This window comes from Hemicordylus capensis, chromosome 2, assembly GCF_027244095.1.
Source record: "Hemicordylus capensis ecotype Gifberg chromosome 2, rHemCap1.1.pri, whole genome shotgun sequence".
In the NCBI taxonomy this organism is placed as follows: Eukaryota; Metazoa; Chordata; class Lepidosauria; order Squamata; family Cordylidae; genus Hemicordylus; species Hemicordylus capensis.
The window spans coordinates 259,107,070-259,125,839 of record NC_069658.1 but is presented as its reverse complement, the minus strand read 5'-3'; the positions used below and the strand labels follow the sequence as shown (position 1 = coordinate 259,125,839).

The window sequence follows — 18,770 nt, the reverse complement described above, 5'->3', positions numbered from 1 at the left end:
CATGTGTGCCATGTTGTGTGTGTATGTGTGGAGTGGGGAATGATGCTTGACTTCCCAGTCAGTGTACTTAGGATTGCAGTTTTATTATAAAAGTATATTGGCACAAAGTCAGGTGGTATGGTTGTGTTTTGAAATAAGGGTCAAGGCTTTCAAACTGAGTCACTTGGCGACAACCCTAGATTGGAAAAACTCTGAACGAATCACATCCAAGCACTGGTTTGCAAGATTGTTTGGATTGTTAAATTAATTTGCATTGCTATTTAAGACATGTTATGTTACCATGGGAAACCTCTACTGTGAAAAGCCAATCTACTAAAAATGCAGCATGTAATGTCTACAAGTTGCCTTTCCCATATTTTGCAAATTGTTTTGTTGGATTTGAGAACAACCCCCCACCATTTGGTCCATATATCTTGGAGTGGATTCAGATGACAATTTGGGTTGTCTGTTAATTTGCTACACTATATTGCATGTGTCCTTAATGTTCTTCTGCAGTAGAGACATGGGGCCAGGAGAAGTAGAGGAAAGCAGAGAGGGGCCCATTTTAAAATCTTGTCTCCGGGCCCACTCCAACCTTGGTATACCCCTGAAGCACCATCAGGCAGCTGCTCCTGGGAAGTGTAGTGTTTTCTGAGGCTGACACCATTGCTGCTTTTCATTTAAAGAGATAAACTGTAACTCGTCTGGTCCTATCAGTGAGGACCAGGCCACACATTTTTGGGGTGGTAGACTAGTATTGCCTTCATTATAGAACAATAACTCCTTTTGGATGAAAAGGTCAATGAAACACATTCAATTTTATGGGAGAAAGTAAAGGGGACATGGAGGGACATCACTGTGACAAGGATTAAATATGCTAATAATAACAAAAAGCGAGGAAGCAAACCTAAAAGCTGCCAAAGCAAGTCATACTGTTTACAAAATATGTCCCATTGATTATTGTTGTTGTTGTTGTTATGCCTAACACATTTCAGGTATGACAATTCTTTGTCTGAAGTTGCGGGGCAGGGGGGATTCAGGAAGAATAATTCAAATAATATATCACAACCACATCACACTATTAAAATGTCTTGGAATAAAAAGGATGTAAGAGAATGGAGGTTCTCTCTGGCACCTCTGGTCCCTATCTTCTGGCACCCACTGCCTTTAGCCTCTCCTGGGCTTTTCAAGCTGGAGCTGGATCTGAAAGGGTGGTCCTTGGGCTTGCCTGCCCTCCACTCCTCATCACTGGCTGCCTTTTTAAATGTTCGGCTACAAACCTGACAAACCTCTGAGAGGGTGAGCTCCTGCTCCACACAAATTCAAGCTTTTGCAAGAACTTCAAAAAACCCTTGGTGCTTTCCTAACCCTGCCTGCCCAGCTCCTCACCAGATCTGCCCTGCCCCACCAACCCAGTTTCCTGCAGGATCAGTGTCTTCTGTGTTTGGGCCCAATTGCTGATCAGCCATGGCACCACTGATTCCCCTCGGGAACATCCACCTTCACTCTTCTTCAAAGTCCACAATCCTGGAAAAACAGAGTTCCAGGCATGCTCTCCTTGCATCTTCTAACTGCTGCATCTGCATCAGTGGAAGGCTCTGCTGGTCGCCCATTTCATCTAAGAAAGAAAGAAAGAAAGATCAGAAAGAAAGAACAACCTGGACTGAGCAGGCTATTTTCCCAAGTATATTTATGGCAGTACCACTCCCAGGTCGGCCGGGCTTTAGATATCCCATTCCAGATTTCTCATTCTCAAGAGGGCTACTTGGTATGGTTAGCCTCAGGGTGGGTTTTGTAAATCATGCATATGCTATATAAACCCCTGCTAACTTGGCAAAGAGGCACCTTTTAACATGGTGATTCTCTTTATTTAGCAGGGGGAGAGTAACTGGCCCCACCCACCCCCAGCACAGTACCTCCAGTGACTGCTGCTGGTGTCTCTCTTATGTTTCCTTTTTAGATTGTGAGCCCTCTGGGGACAGGGATCCATCTTATTTATTTATTATTTCTCGGTGTAAACCGCCCTGAGCCATTTTTGGAAGGGCGGTATAGAAATCGAATAAATAAATAAATATAAATAAATATAGGAGAGAAACCCTACAGACTGTGGTACTTTTCAGTCTGGCAGCTAGAGCGGGGGAAATGGTGCTACAGCTATTGTAGAGGCATTCCTTTGCCAAGCGGGTTCCTTGTTAATGACCCAGAATGTTAGATTGATGTTTCCTCAATGGGAACACAGCTAGGCAGATACCAGTCCCTCCACCCCACCCCCACTCTGTATTGTGGGCTGCAAGGACCAGAACATTATGAATACCTCTATTGTCACTGTGTACTGCAGAGTTTAGACGCTCATGCAGTATGAATCTGATGCCCTTTATCAGCTCCCAGCTAGTTTGCTGCAGATCCAGGGTTCTTCTCTTGTGCAGCTGGAACTTGCTATAGTTTTATGGTTCATGTAAGCACATTCTCCTCCTCCTCGGATTTCAAACCTGGAGAGCAATGAAAGAGTCATTCAAAATATTTGCAGAAATAGTAACCCTATTGACTAGCTTTAAGCTACATAGCACATGTTGAATCCCAAATATCTATGTGGTGAAAAAACCTGGAGATTGCTTTTCATCTGAAAAAACTGCAGAAGGCTTCTCGAGTTTCATCATCCCATGGAAGGGGCCAGGATCGCCCAGTTTCTCCCTGACTGCTGAACACCACAGAAGCACTTCTGGTTTCTAGGCTTTGACATTTACTGCTTGAAGCAGAGAAAAGAGTCTTACCAATTATTAAAAGAGGTACCATTGATCCATTTCCAGGGTTCTCCTTCTAGATCTCTTTGGAGACCCACCCAGTGGTCAGCAACACCTTTGTAGCGTCTCATGAAGTCCTTAATAAAGAAAATAAGTATGTACAATGGTAAACCCATCTTGTATTCTACCAAAGACAACCACAGGGCTCTGTGGTTTCCAGGAGTTGACACTGAGTTGACAACTCACTTTACCTTTTACCTTATTATAAGATTATTTGGAAACTCCATATTCAGAGGCCGTATACCCCCAAATAAGAGTTGTGGTTGGGTGGGGCAATTGTAGGTGAGAAACCACCCAGAAACTGCCCAGAGTTTGGGGCTATCTACAAATTTGAATAAATAAATAAACTATTGCCTTCAGACCCTGTTTGTGGGCTTCCTGAGGCATCTGGACAAAATGCTGGACTTTATAGGCTTTGAGTCTGATCTAGAAGGGCTCTTTTTTTCTGTTCACATCACCAGTTCCAGTCCAGGAAAGCCCCATTTGATTCTGAGTGACTATACAAGAAACTAGATAAGGCAATTCAAAATTATCTGAAGCCACACTCCATAACTAGTGCTTATCAATATGGATGCAAAAGACATAGCTACAGAACAACAGCTGTTTGGAATATACAAATGGACAGGATTCATATGAGGAATTGTCAAGATCTCCATATCTGAAAGCATGAGGAAACTGGGTGAGGGGAAATTGGATTTTTTAAAAAGAGCAATTTGGTCAATACAATAAGTATTGGTATATAAATGCATGTATATAGATCAGAAACTAAAAAAAGGAGAAAGAGACACACATGAGGTTTGTTCACATGACCACAAATAAGGTAGGAGAGGCCTCCTTTAAAACAGAGCAGACGGAATTAAGGCATTAAGCAATCTACCACTGACAGGTGGTTTCTGTTTCCAAGTGGACAGCCTAGGCCGCCATTTATATCACTGTACTCACCATCTCTTCTTGGGAGTCAATCACAGACAGAGAGGCATTAAAAGAAGAACAGTTTGTCTTGCTAGCCATCCAGTCTCCTTCTGTCACTGAAAAATAGTAGCACTTTCCTTGGTATCCAATCCAGCCATTTGGACAGCAGGCTACTGGAGACCTAAGGAGTGTTGGAAAGATGGCGTAGGAAAGTTCTGCTGAAGTAGGAGCAGCTGGGCATAGTTCTGGTGATTTCCGGCGATCTCTTACTAACATATGAAGGGTTTGAGAAGGAGAGAGGGGTTATTATCTATAGAGGTCATTCTCATGACTGGCCAAAACTGGGTAGGAGCAGGAAAACCTGGGTACAGAGGCTTGTGTGGAGCCACAGGACTCGCTCCTACCCAGTGCCTGCCAAACCAGGTAGCCCAGCTTTGGAGCCCAGGCTTTATCACGGCAGGACAGAACCCTCCCCTTGTTCTACCTCGGCAGGCAATCATGCAAGTAATCACTCTGGGCTCTGGAGATACCAGCTGCCCAGCTGCCATTTTTACCCATGAGTCAATTCCGGAAGCAGCCTCTCCACTGCTTGTGCCTTGTACTGTGGGATGTGGGAAGACTTTGTTCTCTTGATCCCACTTTGGGGCTCTGCTGCTGTACTGATCATGTGGGCACGCAACTGGCAGAGCCCCAAAGAGGCTGCGATCATATCGGGGAAGGCAGGGTAGGCTCCTACCTCTCCTTCCTCCCCCCCAGCCCTCCCTAGCCCCAGCTATTTTGGTCATGAGAATGACCTCATATCCTATTAATGACTTTCTCCTCTACCTCTATGTGGACAGCCTTGCCAAAGATAGGGTGCTGAGATAGCACATGCATCATTACACATGCATCATTACACTGAGTTATGCTGTGGGTAGATAGTTTACAGGATTGTTTGGGGAACTCCAGTTGGGTAGACTGGAGTAAAAACTATAAGTGGGTGGCCTGCTACTCCCTCCCACAACCCCTTCCAACCTTGGAAGCTGCAAGCACAGGGAACAGCAGCTTCTATTATCTCTTCTAGTCTGTAATGCCCAGGCTAATCAGGCTCCCTTCATCCGTTCTACTTAATAAACTAAAAGGCTAAAGTGATCAGTCCATAAATTACAAAGCTAGGCTATAATTATTTTAAACTAGCTGAACTGGTGCAGTTCATCTGCACCCCTCGTTTCCCCCATCTCCCCCCCTCGTTTCAGCCCCATTTCGTTCCACCCACCCCATTTCGTCCCCACCCCACCCCCACCCCAGTTCGTTCTCCCTCTGTGGCCAGGCTTCTCCTCCTTGGCAGCCACGCTTCTCCTCCCCACCCAGTGGCCACCCAACCTGGCCTCTAGTTTGCCCTCCACCACCACCACCACCATCACCAACTTCTTCCTCGCCTGCTTCAGCTGCCATTTCCCTGTGCCCACCATTTCCCCCACCCACCACTGCCGCCACTTTCTGCTCACCCACTCTCCCTCCCTTTCGCTCTCTTCCCCCCACCTGCCAGCCAGCCAGCTGCCTCCATCATTTTGTTTCCCACCAGCCAGCTGGCCGGCTGCCGCTGCCACCCATACCAATGGCTATCCAGCTGCTCTCCAATCTCTCGCGAGAGCTGCCACACATGGGATTAGCCAAGGGGATTAGCCTTAGAGAATTAAATATATAGATTGCCTCATTGAAATTAGGTTATTAGAATGGTAACATTACCTAATCATAATAATATAAGTTCTCTAGAAAGCTCAGAATCTGCAGAATGCTAGATGATTGCTTAAAGAGTTACCATTACTATTAAGAATGAACAAAGTAAATGGCCCTTCTAAATGGACAGAGGCATCTTTCAATGCGATGATTCCCTTCTATTTAACAGGGAAAGAGCAATTGGCCCAATTCAACCCCAGCACAACATTGTTCAGTGGCTATTGCTATTCTCTGCTGTGTGTGAGAGAGTTAAGATTATGAGCCCTTTGGCAACAAGGGATGCTCTTTTTTCTCCCATTTAAAACATGTTGAAAAGTGGTAAGTGATATTATTAGCAGTAATATGATTGGTAAGTGATATTAGTATTAGTCTAGCATGCTTCTAGGAGGATGCTCCACATCCCCAGGTCTAACAGCGTCAAAGGTATCCATAATGATATAACCAGACAGGGCTCCAGCTGCATCCCGTTCTGACTCTGCTACAGCTGTGACATCCAAGGTGGAGCAAGCAGTTTGTCTGCAAAATGTTTAGCAAGTACATGACAGTGGGCCACCAAGTGTACCCCTAAATATCTTAACCTGCCTGCAAGAGACTTCTTACCACTCAGTAAAGCTCTACTGGATATCATGCAGATACAGAAGCAGAGAAGTCATCTCTCTTTGCCGCCATCACTGCCACATAAGAAGTCTTAAAATGGGCTCTAGTCTATGTGCGGTTAGATTCACTGTGGGTTTGCTAACATCTGAGTTCTAACTTTTCATCACCCTCAGCTCTTCGGTATACCACGGAGCTGTCAAGGCTCTACATACTGGGCAAGAGCATTAAACAGCAGCAGTATTGATTAGGGCGGCCATCTCATTCTGCAACAGAATCAAGGCATCGGTGGCAGGACTACCAGACCTAGCAACAGAAAATGTGTCAAGAGATACTAAGATGTCCCAATTTGGATGTCCCAGGCAGTGTTCCCTGTCACAAGGATTTCCAGATGTTGTTGACTACAATCCTCATAATTCCCAGCCAAAGGCCATCGTAGCTGGGGATGCTGGGAGTTGTAGTCAACAAAACCTGGAAATCCCTGTGACAGGGAACACTGCTCCCTGGTTTCCAAAGAGAGTAATAGAATCCAGCCCTTGAGTCTGACTCAAAGCTTACAAATAGTTCCTAGGGGATGCAATAGGAGTGGGGAGGCTGAACAGAAAGAGGAAATGTAACCTTGATGCTCAACTTGCTTGGAAGGTTGTGGTGGTAACAGTTTTGATCACAATTTCTATAGAATATGGTCTATTATCTTAAGCAAATCTAAGTGTCCTAATCAAATCAGTAGGACAATTCTGAAAAAACAAGATCAAGGTGGCAGAGCCTCTCCTTACTAGACACCTGCTAGTGCTCACATCTGAACCCATCACTCTTCTATTGCTGGGACAATCCTTTTAAAACTGGGTTAGTGGGGTCACTTCTGCAATGTACTTTAACTTCAACCAGTTAGGCCTACCCAGGGGTGGGGAACCTTGGCACTCCAGCTGTTGTTGAACTACAATTCCCATCATCCCCAGCCACAATGATTGTGGCTGGGGATTGTGGGAGTTGTAGTTCAAAAACAGCTGGAGTGCCAAGGTTCCCCACCCCTGGCCTAGACCATTCAAGGAGGTACAGAGACTTACTGCAATGCTATGCAAGGGCTGCACTGGTTGGACTGCGGACACCCATCCCTAAAGTCTTCTCTCAGGCTGGCTCAGAGAACACCAATAAAACCAGCAAGTGGAAGAGAATAAGATGTTTGTGGGAGTAGACAGGCCTGTATTTCAACTGTCAGAAGACACAGTACAATGGGACTGATGCTGTTCTTCACTCACCTGATATAATGGTGATACTGAGCAGAATGACATTAAGTATCACACTTAAAGTTGTTACATAAAATGTTGCTCTGTGTCTGACTCTGACATCATGATGCAAACCTACAAAGGGAAATAAAGTGTTAAATGATTCCTGGGTTTTTTAGTAGTTCCAAGTAGCCTTTAAATTAACGGAGAGTGCATAGTGTTGTATTCAAGATGAATCTATCAATGTTTTGTGGAAGATTTGTAATGAGGTAGTGCAAAAAGCTTACGAAAGGGAAACACAAGTGCAAAACTCAGGATACCAGCCTTTTTACTAGCCTTGCTCCTGTGCCTCATACAGAATTCTGCTTCCAAAAGTGGCCAATCGGGTGCCCTTGTATGTGTGCTTTCCAGATTAGACCCTGCAATGGGGTCAGGACTTATCTCTGAAGTGTGCTTCCACTTCCTGTGTTTTGACACCACAGTCCCTACGCTGACAGCAGGATGCTGTTCATATTTCAGATGCCTTGTTTTAAATTTAATCACTGAGATTTAGCACTATGATGTCATTTATCCGGCATAAAAACTGTGGGGGGGTTGGGGTTGTTAGTTTCGCGAGACTGCTCTCCCTGCAGGTTTTATGTTGTTGTTGTTGTTATTATTACATTTATATCCCACTCTTCCTCCAAGAAGCCCAGAGCTTGAGTTTCTCTTTCACAACAACCCTGTGAAGTAGGTTAGGCTGAGAGAGAAGTGACTGGCCCAGAGTCACCCAGCTAGTTTCATGGCTGAATGGGGATTTGAACTCGGGTCTCCCCGGTCCTAGTCCAGCACTCTAACCACTACACCACGCTGGCTCTCTTATGAATGCGATTTGCCTGAACGAGGCATTTTGCTGCTTTTGAGTGGCTAATCTGGAAAACGCCATGGAAGACATGAAAGTAACAACCCTACACTATGTGGTTGGTCCTTGCATCTGCTATTCAGAGCCATCCTGATCACATAATGGCACTCAGTTCCAAAGAGCCAGGCCCTCTCAAAGGTCCAGAGAGGTGTGGGCCACTTCCAGCTTTTGGGGCCTTTAGCCATAATGAAAGGAAAACGATGACACATCAAAATAAAATAAGGCACGAAGAAGAGAGAGAGAGAAATGTTTTTCTAGCCTTTTTTCCTGTGCAAATGCACTAAATATTGAGAGGAAAATCTAACTTTCATGCAATGTCACAGTTGATATTCAGCATGGTGAGCCCATTCAAATGCTCTTGTCCCACAGCTGAACAGTAAATAGTTCTTTACCTCATGTTTTTCCAGCATACCATCCATGTAGCCATTATGTTTATTGCATTGCTATCAGGGGCGTAGCTACTACTGAGCAAGCAGGGACAAATGTCCCCATGTCCCCAGTGTTTGGGAGCCCCCTCATCTTCCTAGATTGGGGGTCTTTGCAGACTCTGCATCGGAAACCCTTTTCATTGTTGCCTAATCTGTTTTACTCCCAGCACAGCCCCTAGCTTCTGTTCTCTTCCTTATTATGATTATTATGACCACACCCCTCCCAGGCTTCTATCCAATCACAGCAGTAGGATTCACCTATCCACTCTTGAACATGTTTCAAGGAGGGACTGGAGCAGCGTTTTGAGCCTTTCTATGGAAAAGCCAAGCAGTGCCTGCTATGTCTTTGCCCCTTGGGAACGGCTTTGCTGAGAGCCCCCTGTTCCTCTCCCAGAGCCTCCTCCTAGCAGGTTTCAGAACAGGGAGGACTGCTTCTGATGAATTGTTTTTGCTTCTGATGGGGGGGAGGATGCAGGAGGGCTGTGAGTCACTCTGCGGAAGCAGGGGAGGGGAGAGTCAGAGCCTTCCTTGAGCAGATTAAAAGTGGGGCTGGGAATGCAAAATGCTGTTTTAGAAACATTTCAGTTCATGGTTCTGTAAAGTTTTCCCCTCAATACACTTCTCCCCTCCCCGTTTTCCTCTGAGTTAACTCACAGACTCCTTCCCTTCCAGCTTCCTGTTTCTATTCAGAGGTGAAAAAAATGGCCAGTTCTGCAACTCCACTCACTTCCCCATTCTGTAACTAGCCTGGGTACTTTCCAGATTAACCCCTACAACAGTGTCCGAAAGTATCTGCTAAGTGTGCTTCTGTACTTCCTGTGTTGTGACACCGCAGTCCCTACACTGTCAGTAGGGTGCCATTCACATTTCTGATGCCTTGCTTGTTTCAGATTTTATCGCTGTGATTTAGTGCTATAATTTTGTATGTCTGTTGTTTAAAAAAGTAGCTGTATTTTCCCTTGTAGATTCTGGGGATCATTTTCAATTCGATCCTGCCAAGCCGAAGAATTTTACCACAGTTGTAGTGGGTAATCTGGAAAGCGTCCAGGAGAGGGATGAGAGCTTAATAGCAATTTGCAGCTCTGGGAGAAGAACTAGGAACTTGATATGTCTTGGAGGGGTATTTGGGGAAGGAGGATCACTTTGGAGAAGACCCCAGAACTCTATCTGGCTGTTTTTAATCTTTGCTTTCCCCCCCCCACACTCTTTCCCACCCCTTCGTTTCTCAATTTTCCTGTGATCCCCCCCCCCACCTTCATACTTATCTCCTGTGTTGGTATAACCCCTACTCTTTAAGGGTTAAAACATCAGGGAATATATATCCAGTAGGGGGCTGCAAGTTGAATAGGGACTACCATTGATTGATTGATTAAGTGCCATCAAGTCGGTGTCAACTCTTAACAACCACATACATAGATTCCCTACAGGATGATCTGTCTTCAACTTGGCCTTTAAGGTCTCTCAGTGGTGCAATCATTGCTGTCATAATCGAGTCCATCCACCTTGCTGCTGGTCGACCTCTTCTTCTCTTGCCTTCAACTTTTCCCAGCATTATGGACTTCTCCAGAGAGCTGGGTTTTTGCATAATGTGTCCAAAGTATGATCGTTTGAGCCTGGTCATATGTGCCTCAAGTGAAAATTCTGGATTGATTTGTTCTATGATGCATTTGTTTGTTTTCCTGGCTGTCCATGGTATCCTCAAAAGTCTTCTCCAGCAACAAAGTTCAAAAGCATCAATACTTTTTCTGTCTTGCTTTTCAAAGTCCAGCTTTCGCACCCATCAAGTGTCACAGGAAAAACCACTGTCCGAACGATTCTAATCTTTGTAGAGGCATCTAAATATCCTTTCCAAGGCCTTCATTGCAGCTTTACCAAGTGCTAGTCTGTGGCATATTTCTTGACTGCTGGATCCTTTACTGTTGATGGGCAATCCTAAAAGGAAGAAGCTTTCTACCACTTAAATGTCTTCATTACCGATTCTGAGGTTGGTTGCTGTAACCGTTGTCATTAGTTTAGTCTTTACATTTAGTCCTAGTCCCATTTTTTTACTGTGCTCCTTGACTTTGATTACTAGAGCTTGCAGCTCATTCACATTCTCAGCTAGCAGAGTGGTGTCATGTCATCAGTTCCTTCTTGAGGGCGTTCTCTTTCCTGACTTTGGCTTCTCTCCTCTTCTTGGCAATTTCCACCGTCTGTTCTGACATCCATTTTGCTTTCTTCTGTTTCTTGGTCTTTGACAGTCTCTTTTCACATCCGTCCTTAACAACTCCTTTGATTTCATTCCACAGTTCCTCTGGTTCCCTAACAATGAGGTTCAGAACTTCAAAGCAGTTCCTGATGCTCTCCTTGAAAATGGTGGGTACATTCTCAAGATCATATCGTGGAAACTGGATATGGGACTACCATATATGGGAAAGAAAGAAAGAAAGAAAGAAAGAAAGAAAGAAAGAAAGAAAGAAAGAAAGAAAGAAAGGAAGGCCCAATCCTCCTCAGAGGATCCAGAGGCCTGCTGAAGAAGGTCCCTGCATAGAGAGCTCCTGTGGGCTGGTTATTTTTTAAGCCAATGAGGTGATTCTCATCATCGCCCAAAAGTGGGCTAGGGTAGCCTAGCCCACTTTTGGGTGATCGTGTGCTGCAACGGGAGCCGTGGGGCTCCCGGAAGCTAACCGCCCTAAATACCCCTCCCCTAAGATGAGGTTAATGGCACGAGCACTCCATTTACCTCCTCTTTTTGCTCGTGTGTTGACATGGTGCATGGCAACATACGAGTAGACCCCCCCCCCACGACTGGGAGGCTGCAAGCAAGTAAAAACGGGCTCGGGAGTCTCTCCAGAATGCCCCACACACTCACGCGGGGCATCCTGGAACTTCTGGGGGCTGTGCAGCCCCTGATCCCCACAGCCCCTGCTGGCTCCATGACGGAGCCAGCAGTTGTGTGGGCAGCCAATCCAGCCACCCAGGGCTGCCGGCTTGATCGTCTAAGCTAAGCCCACTCTCCCCGCAAACCTCCTTCCGGTGAGTCTCACTGATCGTGAGACTCGCCTCTGTATTTATTACTTTCAGGTATGAGGGGTTTTCACTTGGTTGTTGTTTAAGTATACATTTAATAATTTTGTGTAATTAATAACTGTGTAATAACTGGTATATGACAAACTGCAAGAGGCCCCCTGAAGAGGAAGGTTCCTGCATAGAGTTCTCCTGTGGGCTGGTTATTTGTTAAACCGACGTTTATTACTTTCAGGCTTTCAAGAAGGGGAGACAGAAAGAGACTGTATCTTAATGCCACAGCAAAGAAATAACTCTAAACAAGCCAACAACACCAAAAAGGAAAATCCTCAGTTTGGACACATGAGTCTGAGCAAGTCTCTGTAGCCCTTTTAAAAAATATTTTGCAAATTATGTTGTTAGTGTTGAGAAATAAACTTTAAAGTGCAAAGTTATCGTTTAATTGTTGTTATTATTGTGTTTCGTTTATATGGAAAGTTGAAGGAATCTCACAAGGCAGGATTACAGTGCCAATTGTAAAATAACCCATATGTCGTGTGAAGAAAGTGTTATATTGGGGCACTAAGGGGAGAAGGAAGCTGGGCTGTTGCTTTGCTGCGGCACTTTTTGCTTTGCTTTGGCTTCGTTTTGACATTTCTCTTTCTTTCCTCTTGCTCTCATACCTCTCTCTCAGTTAAACAAATCAATTAATAATAATAATAATAATAATAATAATAATAATAATAATAATAATAATAATAGCAGCAGCAACAACAGAAGGCCACACTACTTGGGACAGCACGAATACTACGGCGATATCTTTAATTTTTCTTTAATTATCCTAGACCCTTGGAAAGGACACGATAATTAAAGTGCCAAATCCAGTCAATAACATCTGGCAGAGTGTGTGTAAATAGCATAACAACAACAATAATAACAATAACAATAATCGGCATAGCAATACTAGGGGATAGCAGAATAGATGAAAAAGAAATAGAAAAAATCACCAAATACAAAGATCTACAAATTGAAATTGAAAGGCTGTGGCAGAAAAAGACCAAAATCATCCCAGTGGTCATTGGTGCCCTGGGTGCAGTTCCAAAAGACCTTGAAGAGCACCTCAACACCATAGGGGCCACAGAAATCACCATCAGCCAATTACAAAAAGCAGCTTTACTGGGAACAGCCTATATTCTGCGACGATATCTATAACAACAGCAAACATTGACAATAAAATTCTGGCATCCCAGGTCCTTGGGAAGGACTCGATGTCTGGATAAAGCAAACCAGTCAATAACACCTGTCTGACTGTGTAAACAAGGAATAATAAATATAATAATATAATCTTTATTGTTAGTTTCCCCATCACAAATTGTTTTTTATTTGGAAAGTTATTTGGAAAAGCAAAGATGAGAGGCTTTTGTTTTAGAAACAGCAAAGGTATTTGGGACTGGGAACACAGTTTTGAGGCAAAAAGAGGATGTTTGTCAGTACTTCATTGTGGTGGTCTTTGCTGAAGGAGAAAAATAATCAAATTATCTTTCCTTCCCTCCTGGATGCTGTGCAGTGAATTAGTTAATGAAGTTACATTTTATGCATATGTTGATCTGCTGCTTGGTGTGATTACTCAGAGGTCTTGCTTAAGTTAAGCTTGCAGGGAAATTAAAATGCCCTTTTCTGGGGTGAGGGTTTACTATTGAGTTCTATTTGCAACCCAGAGAGATCTTCATACACTAATAAATTCAAAATCTATGATTATTCCCCAAGCAGGCAACAATCTGTTTTTTTATTTTGTTATATCACTTCACCAGTAGTGTGCATCACAATGACTTTTTAAAAATACTTGGGTCTTCCACCCCCTTTCTGTGTATGCCCATGGCACGGGCAAACACTTGGAAAGCAGGACAGAAGAAGGAACCAGCCACAATGTTTCATCCCCAATGAGGATAGAAAATACTGCTACAGAGGTGTTTTCCTCCCTCTCAACTAGGTGTGAAACTTCAGTTAGCATTCCACATAGGGTCCCAATACAGGAAGAAACACACAGAAAGTAGATGGAAACAATCCCATCTGGAAGTCACAGGGGACTATGCTGAGAGTGTAAGGGTGTCTCTCTGGGGATCCAATGGGAGGTATCAGAACTGGCTCATAGGAGTGCATATGCAGCTTGCCTCCCTCTGACACCCTACTTGTATAATTTTTAAACAAAGCAAATATTATATAAAGACCACAAGTCCCTCCTTGATCTCTCTTCCAAAGGAAAGATCCAAGCCCAGTAGTGCTGCACCTGGAATTTTCCACTGTTTATGGAAGTAAGAGCATGTCACAATGTGCACCTCAAGTAACAATCCCTTTCAAATTATCTTCAACTGTTTCAGGGAAGGAATACTAGGCATTGGTAGACTTTTGTCTCAGCTTTTCTTTTGCTTTTCAGCCACAAAGAAACAGTGTGGGTGCTCCTTACAGTGGTTAATGACTACTATTTCCCCCAGAAGCCCCATGGAATGGCATGATATCATAATGTAGTCCCAGGGATATTCTGGGAGCCTGTTGCCTCTTTAGTAGACAAGAAAACAACAGACTAAATGTTCACTAGTACTGCCCCAGTAAGCACCCTCCAAAAACAATTTGGCAAACTTGGTTGTCCCCCAAATTGCCCCCAATTCTCTCTGCCGGTCAATGGGGCAAAATAAATTGGGGGGTCTTTTCACCTCAGTCCTGGGGGGGGGGACTTCAAAGGCTGCCAATCCCAGAAATAGGCCTGCCCCTCCTCCTCATGTCATCCCAATTCATAACTTTTCTGACAGTAAGTGGAGACAAAACTCCTGCCTATGTTGTCACTACTCACTAAACAGAAAACAGAAGCGGTTTCAAAGTAGTTGCTCTCTCTGCACTCACCTTTGATGCTTCCATTAGTTTGTCCATTCTCTATTGCATGTGAAATCATTTGCGGATAGATTGTCTTCTCCATTTCATATGCAGCCATCTCTTCACTTTCACCCAAAATACACAGACTTAAACGGCCTCTCCAGAGACTGACACTATTCACAGGGTTGAATTTATTCTAACTGTAGGGGCTTCTGTTCATGCAAGATTTTTGAATACAGCTCATTTGCAGTATAAAACACACTTTGGCTATGTGATGTGATCACAAAAAACTTGTTTTAAATACCATTTAATGGTGTACTTTATTTCGACCCAATGTCCAGCCAGACTGGGTTTTATCTGGGTTTTAAAATACTGAGCTGTTTTAAAATGATCTCTACAGCTGCTCGTATAGCCAACGTAAGAATAACTGCTGCAGAGGCTGAAGAATCAGCCTCTAGTTTTGGTGCAATATTTTCAGTATGAGGTCAGTATTCTCAGATTTACCTGTGGAGAGAAATTAACAGTAGATAGGATTTCTGCTTTCCAAAATGCTTTAATAATGATGTACCAAAAATGACAAGAGTCACCACCAGGCAAACATGGATTTTATTTTGCATGGTTTTTAAATATAGACATACATACACTCTGCTAACGGCAAACCAGTCAATTATTACCATACTGTGCATTTGGAGGTAGGGCTTAGCTAATATTCTAGCTTAAGGTGGGGGGCTGAGGCCCATTTAGATAACCAGACAAATGTCCGGTAGCTGGCAGGAATAAGCAACTAGTAGGCAATTCAATAATGAATGCCTTTTCTTTACATTAAATGCAAGTTAGGTTGCCCATATCTGGGCAACTAGAATCTGCAACCCTCTTGTCCACCTTAAGTGTACTTCCAAATATGTTTAGCAAGTGCCCCACCAAGTAAATAATTACATTCTCCTTAATTAGCATATGTAGCATGCAATTATGTCAGCAAATCTCTAAACTGTCAGGACAAGTTTAACTACATCGTGCCTCCTCTGCAGCGTTTTCGAAACAACAGCTAAGGGGGATATTATAAAGGTGGGGGTGTTCTCTCTCCTCCTTAAAAATCAATAACTGATCCTCCAACCTTTGGTGTTCTTAATATTAAGCAAGACACAGCCCCCCCTTCTTAACCTTGTTTCGGTTTACCTGCCCAGTGAAGAGATCCAGCTGCTCAAAAAACAATTCCCAGAATATCTCTGTGGCACTGGGCAAAAAAAGGAAAGAAAATGACTTCTTCTTTTAGAGAATCATTGCCTAGCAGGCCAAGTCAAACTTCTCTAATTAAAGTTGTCTATAGAGTCCAGCAACACACAAAAACTTCTACAGTGCTCCAATTGCTGGATTTCAAAGCTCCCTCACACACTCTTCTTATAGGCAGCGAGCTGAAGTGGTTTCAGATTTGAAGAACCACCCACAGAAGCCGAAGTACCAACACCTACTGCTTTAGGGAAGGAATAGAGATGAGAGCAAGCTTTCCTTTCCTGTTCAGTCAGAACAAACATGCTCAAGAAACGAAACAGAATTGTGTATATTTTAAAAGCACCAAAATTTGTTACCCATTCTACAACAGAACAGATTCCCAGGAGGTTTCATTCTCTTGCCCTTCCTTTCAGTATTGCTGGTTTGAAAAGTACAAAGATGATTAAAATATTCTGTTCAACAAAATGCAACTTTTTGTTTTCAATGCAGAAGTTCAGGCCAAAAATTTATGGGTGTAGTATCAGGACTGATATTGCGTCAATGCACTTCTCACTCTGTTCTGGTTCTGAGAAACTCTGGTTTCTGTGTCCTCTTGTGGCCATTTTCACCTGGAGGCTTTTCACACAGGGCTTTTATTGTGAATCCACTCCTGATTGCAGTGTGCCAGAATTTGCTGGATTTTAGGGGTGTGCATTTTGGAATTTTCTTGTTTCGATTTGTATCCAAATCAAAACATCCCCATTTTGTTTTGTACCCAAATTTTCTGAATCTGAATCAGCCCTGTTTTGTTTTGTAGCCAAATTTTATGAATCCAAATCCGAATCGATTTGGATTTTTAAAAAGGGTCCCAGGGCAAAAAGAGTGGGTGGTGGTGGTAGTGTCCAATGGGTGGAAGCTACCACCCAATTTCAAAGGAATTAGGCAAAGGGCTGATTTTTTTGTGATTTTTTTTAAAGTTTACACATCTTTAAGAATTTTCCCATAGGGAATAACGGGGATTCCAGCAAATGTATCGCTTCAAATCAAGGGGAAAGGGATGACCCAGAGCAAAGTGTGGTGGGTGGTAGTGCCCAATGGGGGCAAGGAAACTTCCAGAATAATTTCAAAGGAATTGGGCAAAGGGCTGATCTTTTGTGATTTGTTGAAGTTTACGTGTCTTTAAGATTTCTCCCATGGGGAATAATGGAGGTTTCAGCAGCCCCATAATTCCACTTGGGGGGCGCTGGGGTTGCCCAGAGCGAGGGGTTGTGTAGTGCACATGTGCCAACCACCCCCACACCCACAAACCTGTGGGGTAATGGGTTTTGTTGTTTCTGAGGTGTTCATTGTAGATTCTCTGGTAGCATATGAGATTTTCAGTGAAAAACAAGAATCCACTCTCATATGCTACCAGAGAATCTACACTCAGAACACCACAGAAACAACAGAACCCAGCACCCCATGGGTTAGCAACCCTTCCCCTGGCCAATGTGGGGTCAGGAAAGAGTGGCAAGAAGCAAAAGAGCCAATGCGGAACAAGGAGGGAATTGTCAGCAGGTCAGCCCATGATTTAGGTCACCGATCAGAAGGCTGGAAGGGTGGGAAATTCAAAGAGATGTCAAACACCAAATGGAGACTGACTCAGAGATCACTACAAAATGGATGTCCGAAACAACAAAACGTTTTGTAGCCGAAACAGGGACGTTTTGTTTTGTATACAAAACTTTTGGATCTGGAAAATGGGTGTTTTGTTTTGTCTACAAAACACCCGAAACAGGCTCTTTTGGGTACAAAACATTTTGTATCCGAACGTTTTGCACATCCCTAGATTTAACCCGACCTCCCTGCAGTCTATCAGGCACCAGGACAGACAGGACTTTGATTTTTCCTGAATAGAGGGCGAGGCTGCGAATTCTGGCTTAGCCCGAAGTATCTCCAGTTTTAAAACATCCTCTATTTGCACAGCTTTAGGGGGGGAAACTCCGAGGCTTCAAGCATGCCCCGGCGCTTTTCTGTGATGCTTAGAGGGGCCATTGCAGATAATTCGGCTTGACCGATCTAAAAGGGCTGCCTCCCTAGCAGGACCCATTCCCCACCCCTGCTTTTCCTAATGGCGCCTCACCCCCTCCACCTCTCCCCACTGGCAGCAGCTCTTCTGAAGGAGGAAATTCTCTCCCTCAGCAGCACCTCCGCCTCTCCTGCCAACTGCAGTGCACAGATTCTTCTGGAGGAAATCATCTCCCGACTCCCGAGTCCTTCCTAGGGTCCCCTTCACTGCTCCTAGTCCCACATGGGATCAGCAGCAGAAAACAACTCTGGAGAGGAGAGGCGCCTGGGCTCAGTGGCAGCAAACAGAGGGAGACATACATTCCTTCCTTCAGAAGAGATCGCAAAAGAGATCACCCGAGAGGCGGAGGGGGTGGGGACAGATGGAGCCGGGAGAGCCCAGCCAGCCCAAGCAAGAAAAGTCTGAGGCAGCAATGGGGAATTAGGGGGGAGCAGCAGCCAAGGGGAATGTAAACTAGAGTGTGTGTCAGGCAATGGGGAAAGGGGCGGGGGCGCAATACCAAGTCTAGAAACAATTGGAAGAGCAACTCCCCCGAGTCCGTTCCCAATCCCAAACACAACTCAAAATAATCTTCAACCTTTAAAGCCCTTACTCATCTATGTAGCCCTGTATCTGATTTGTGTAGTGAAAATTGCTCCTATCCCAAACAAATTATAGTTGAATGGTTCTGCCTCGCTCACCAAAAATAGGGTGCTGATACAGCAACTGTGGCATGACACCACAATTTGCTACTCATTAGGGAAGACAGATGTATCAAACTGTAAGTGTCCATATAAATTACAAATTCCATAAACACGACTCAATGCACTCTATAATCTTGATTGTGGTATCTATGGTTCTACCCAGACATGCTTTTAATCAGATTAAGTATCACTCCAGTAACTGTTTGTTGAAGTATTGCCTTGTTTATAATCCCCTCCAGTGGCTGTTGCTGGTGTCTATCTTATGTTTCTTTTTTAGATTGTGAGCCCTTTGGGGACAGGGATCCATCTTTATTTATATCTATGTAAACCACTTTGGGAACTTTTGTTGAAAAGCAGTATATAAATATTTGCTGTACTTGTCATAAAAGCAATAAAT

The 18,770-nt window shown here is 44.0% G+C and overlaps 1 protein-coding gene across 1 annotated transcript; it reads right to left on the bottom strand.

The window, feature by feature from the left end:
• Positions 1-778: 778 nt before the first annotated feature.
• Positions 779-15,826, bottom strand: LOC128346243 (C-type lectin domain family 2 member B-like). Its single transcript, XM_053299296.1, has 7 exons — positions 15,590-15,826; positions 14,444-14,917; positions 7,265-7,366; positions 3,723-3,961; positions 2,751-2,857; positions 2,294-2,468; positions 779-1,597 (listed from the first exon to the last, which is right to left on the bottom strand). Exons 2-6 carry the CDS (start codon positions 14,529-14,531, stop codon positions 2,357-2,359), a joined length of 648 nt encoding a protein of 215 aa, XP_053155271.1. The 5' UTR covers positions 14,532-14,917; positions 15,590-15,826; the 3' UTR covers positions 779-1,597; positions 2,294-2,356.
• Positions 15,827-18,770: the final 2,944 nt, after the last annotated feature.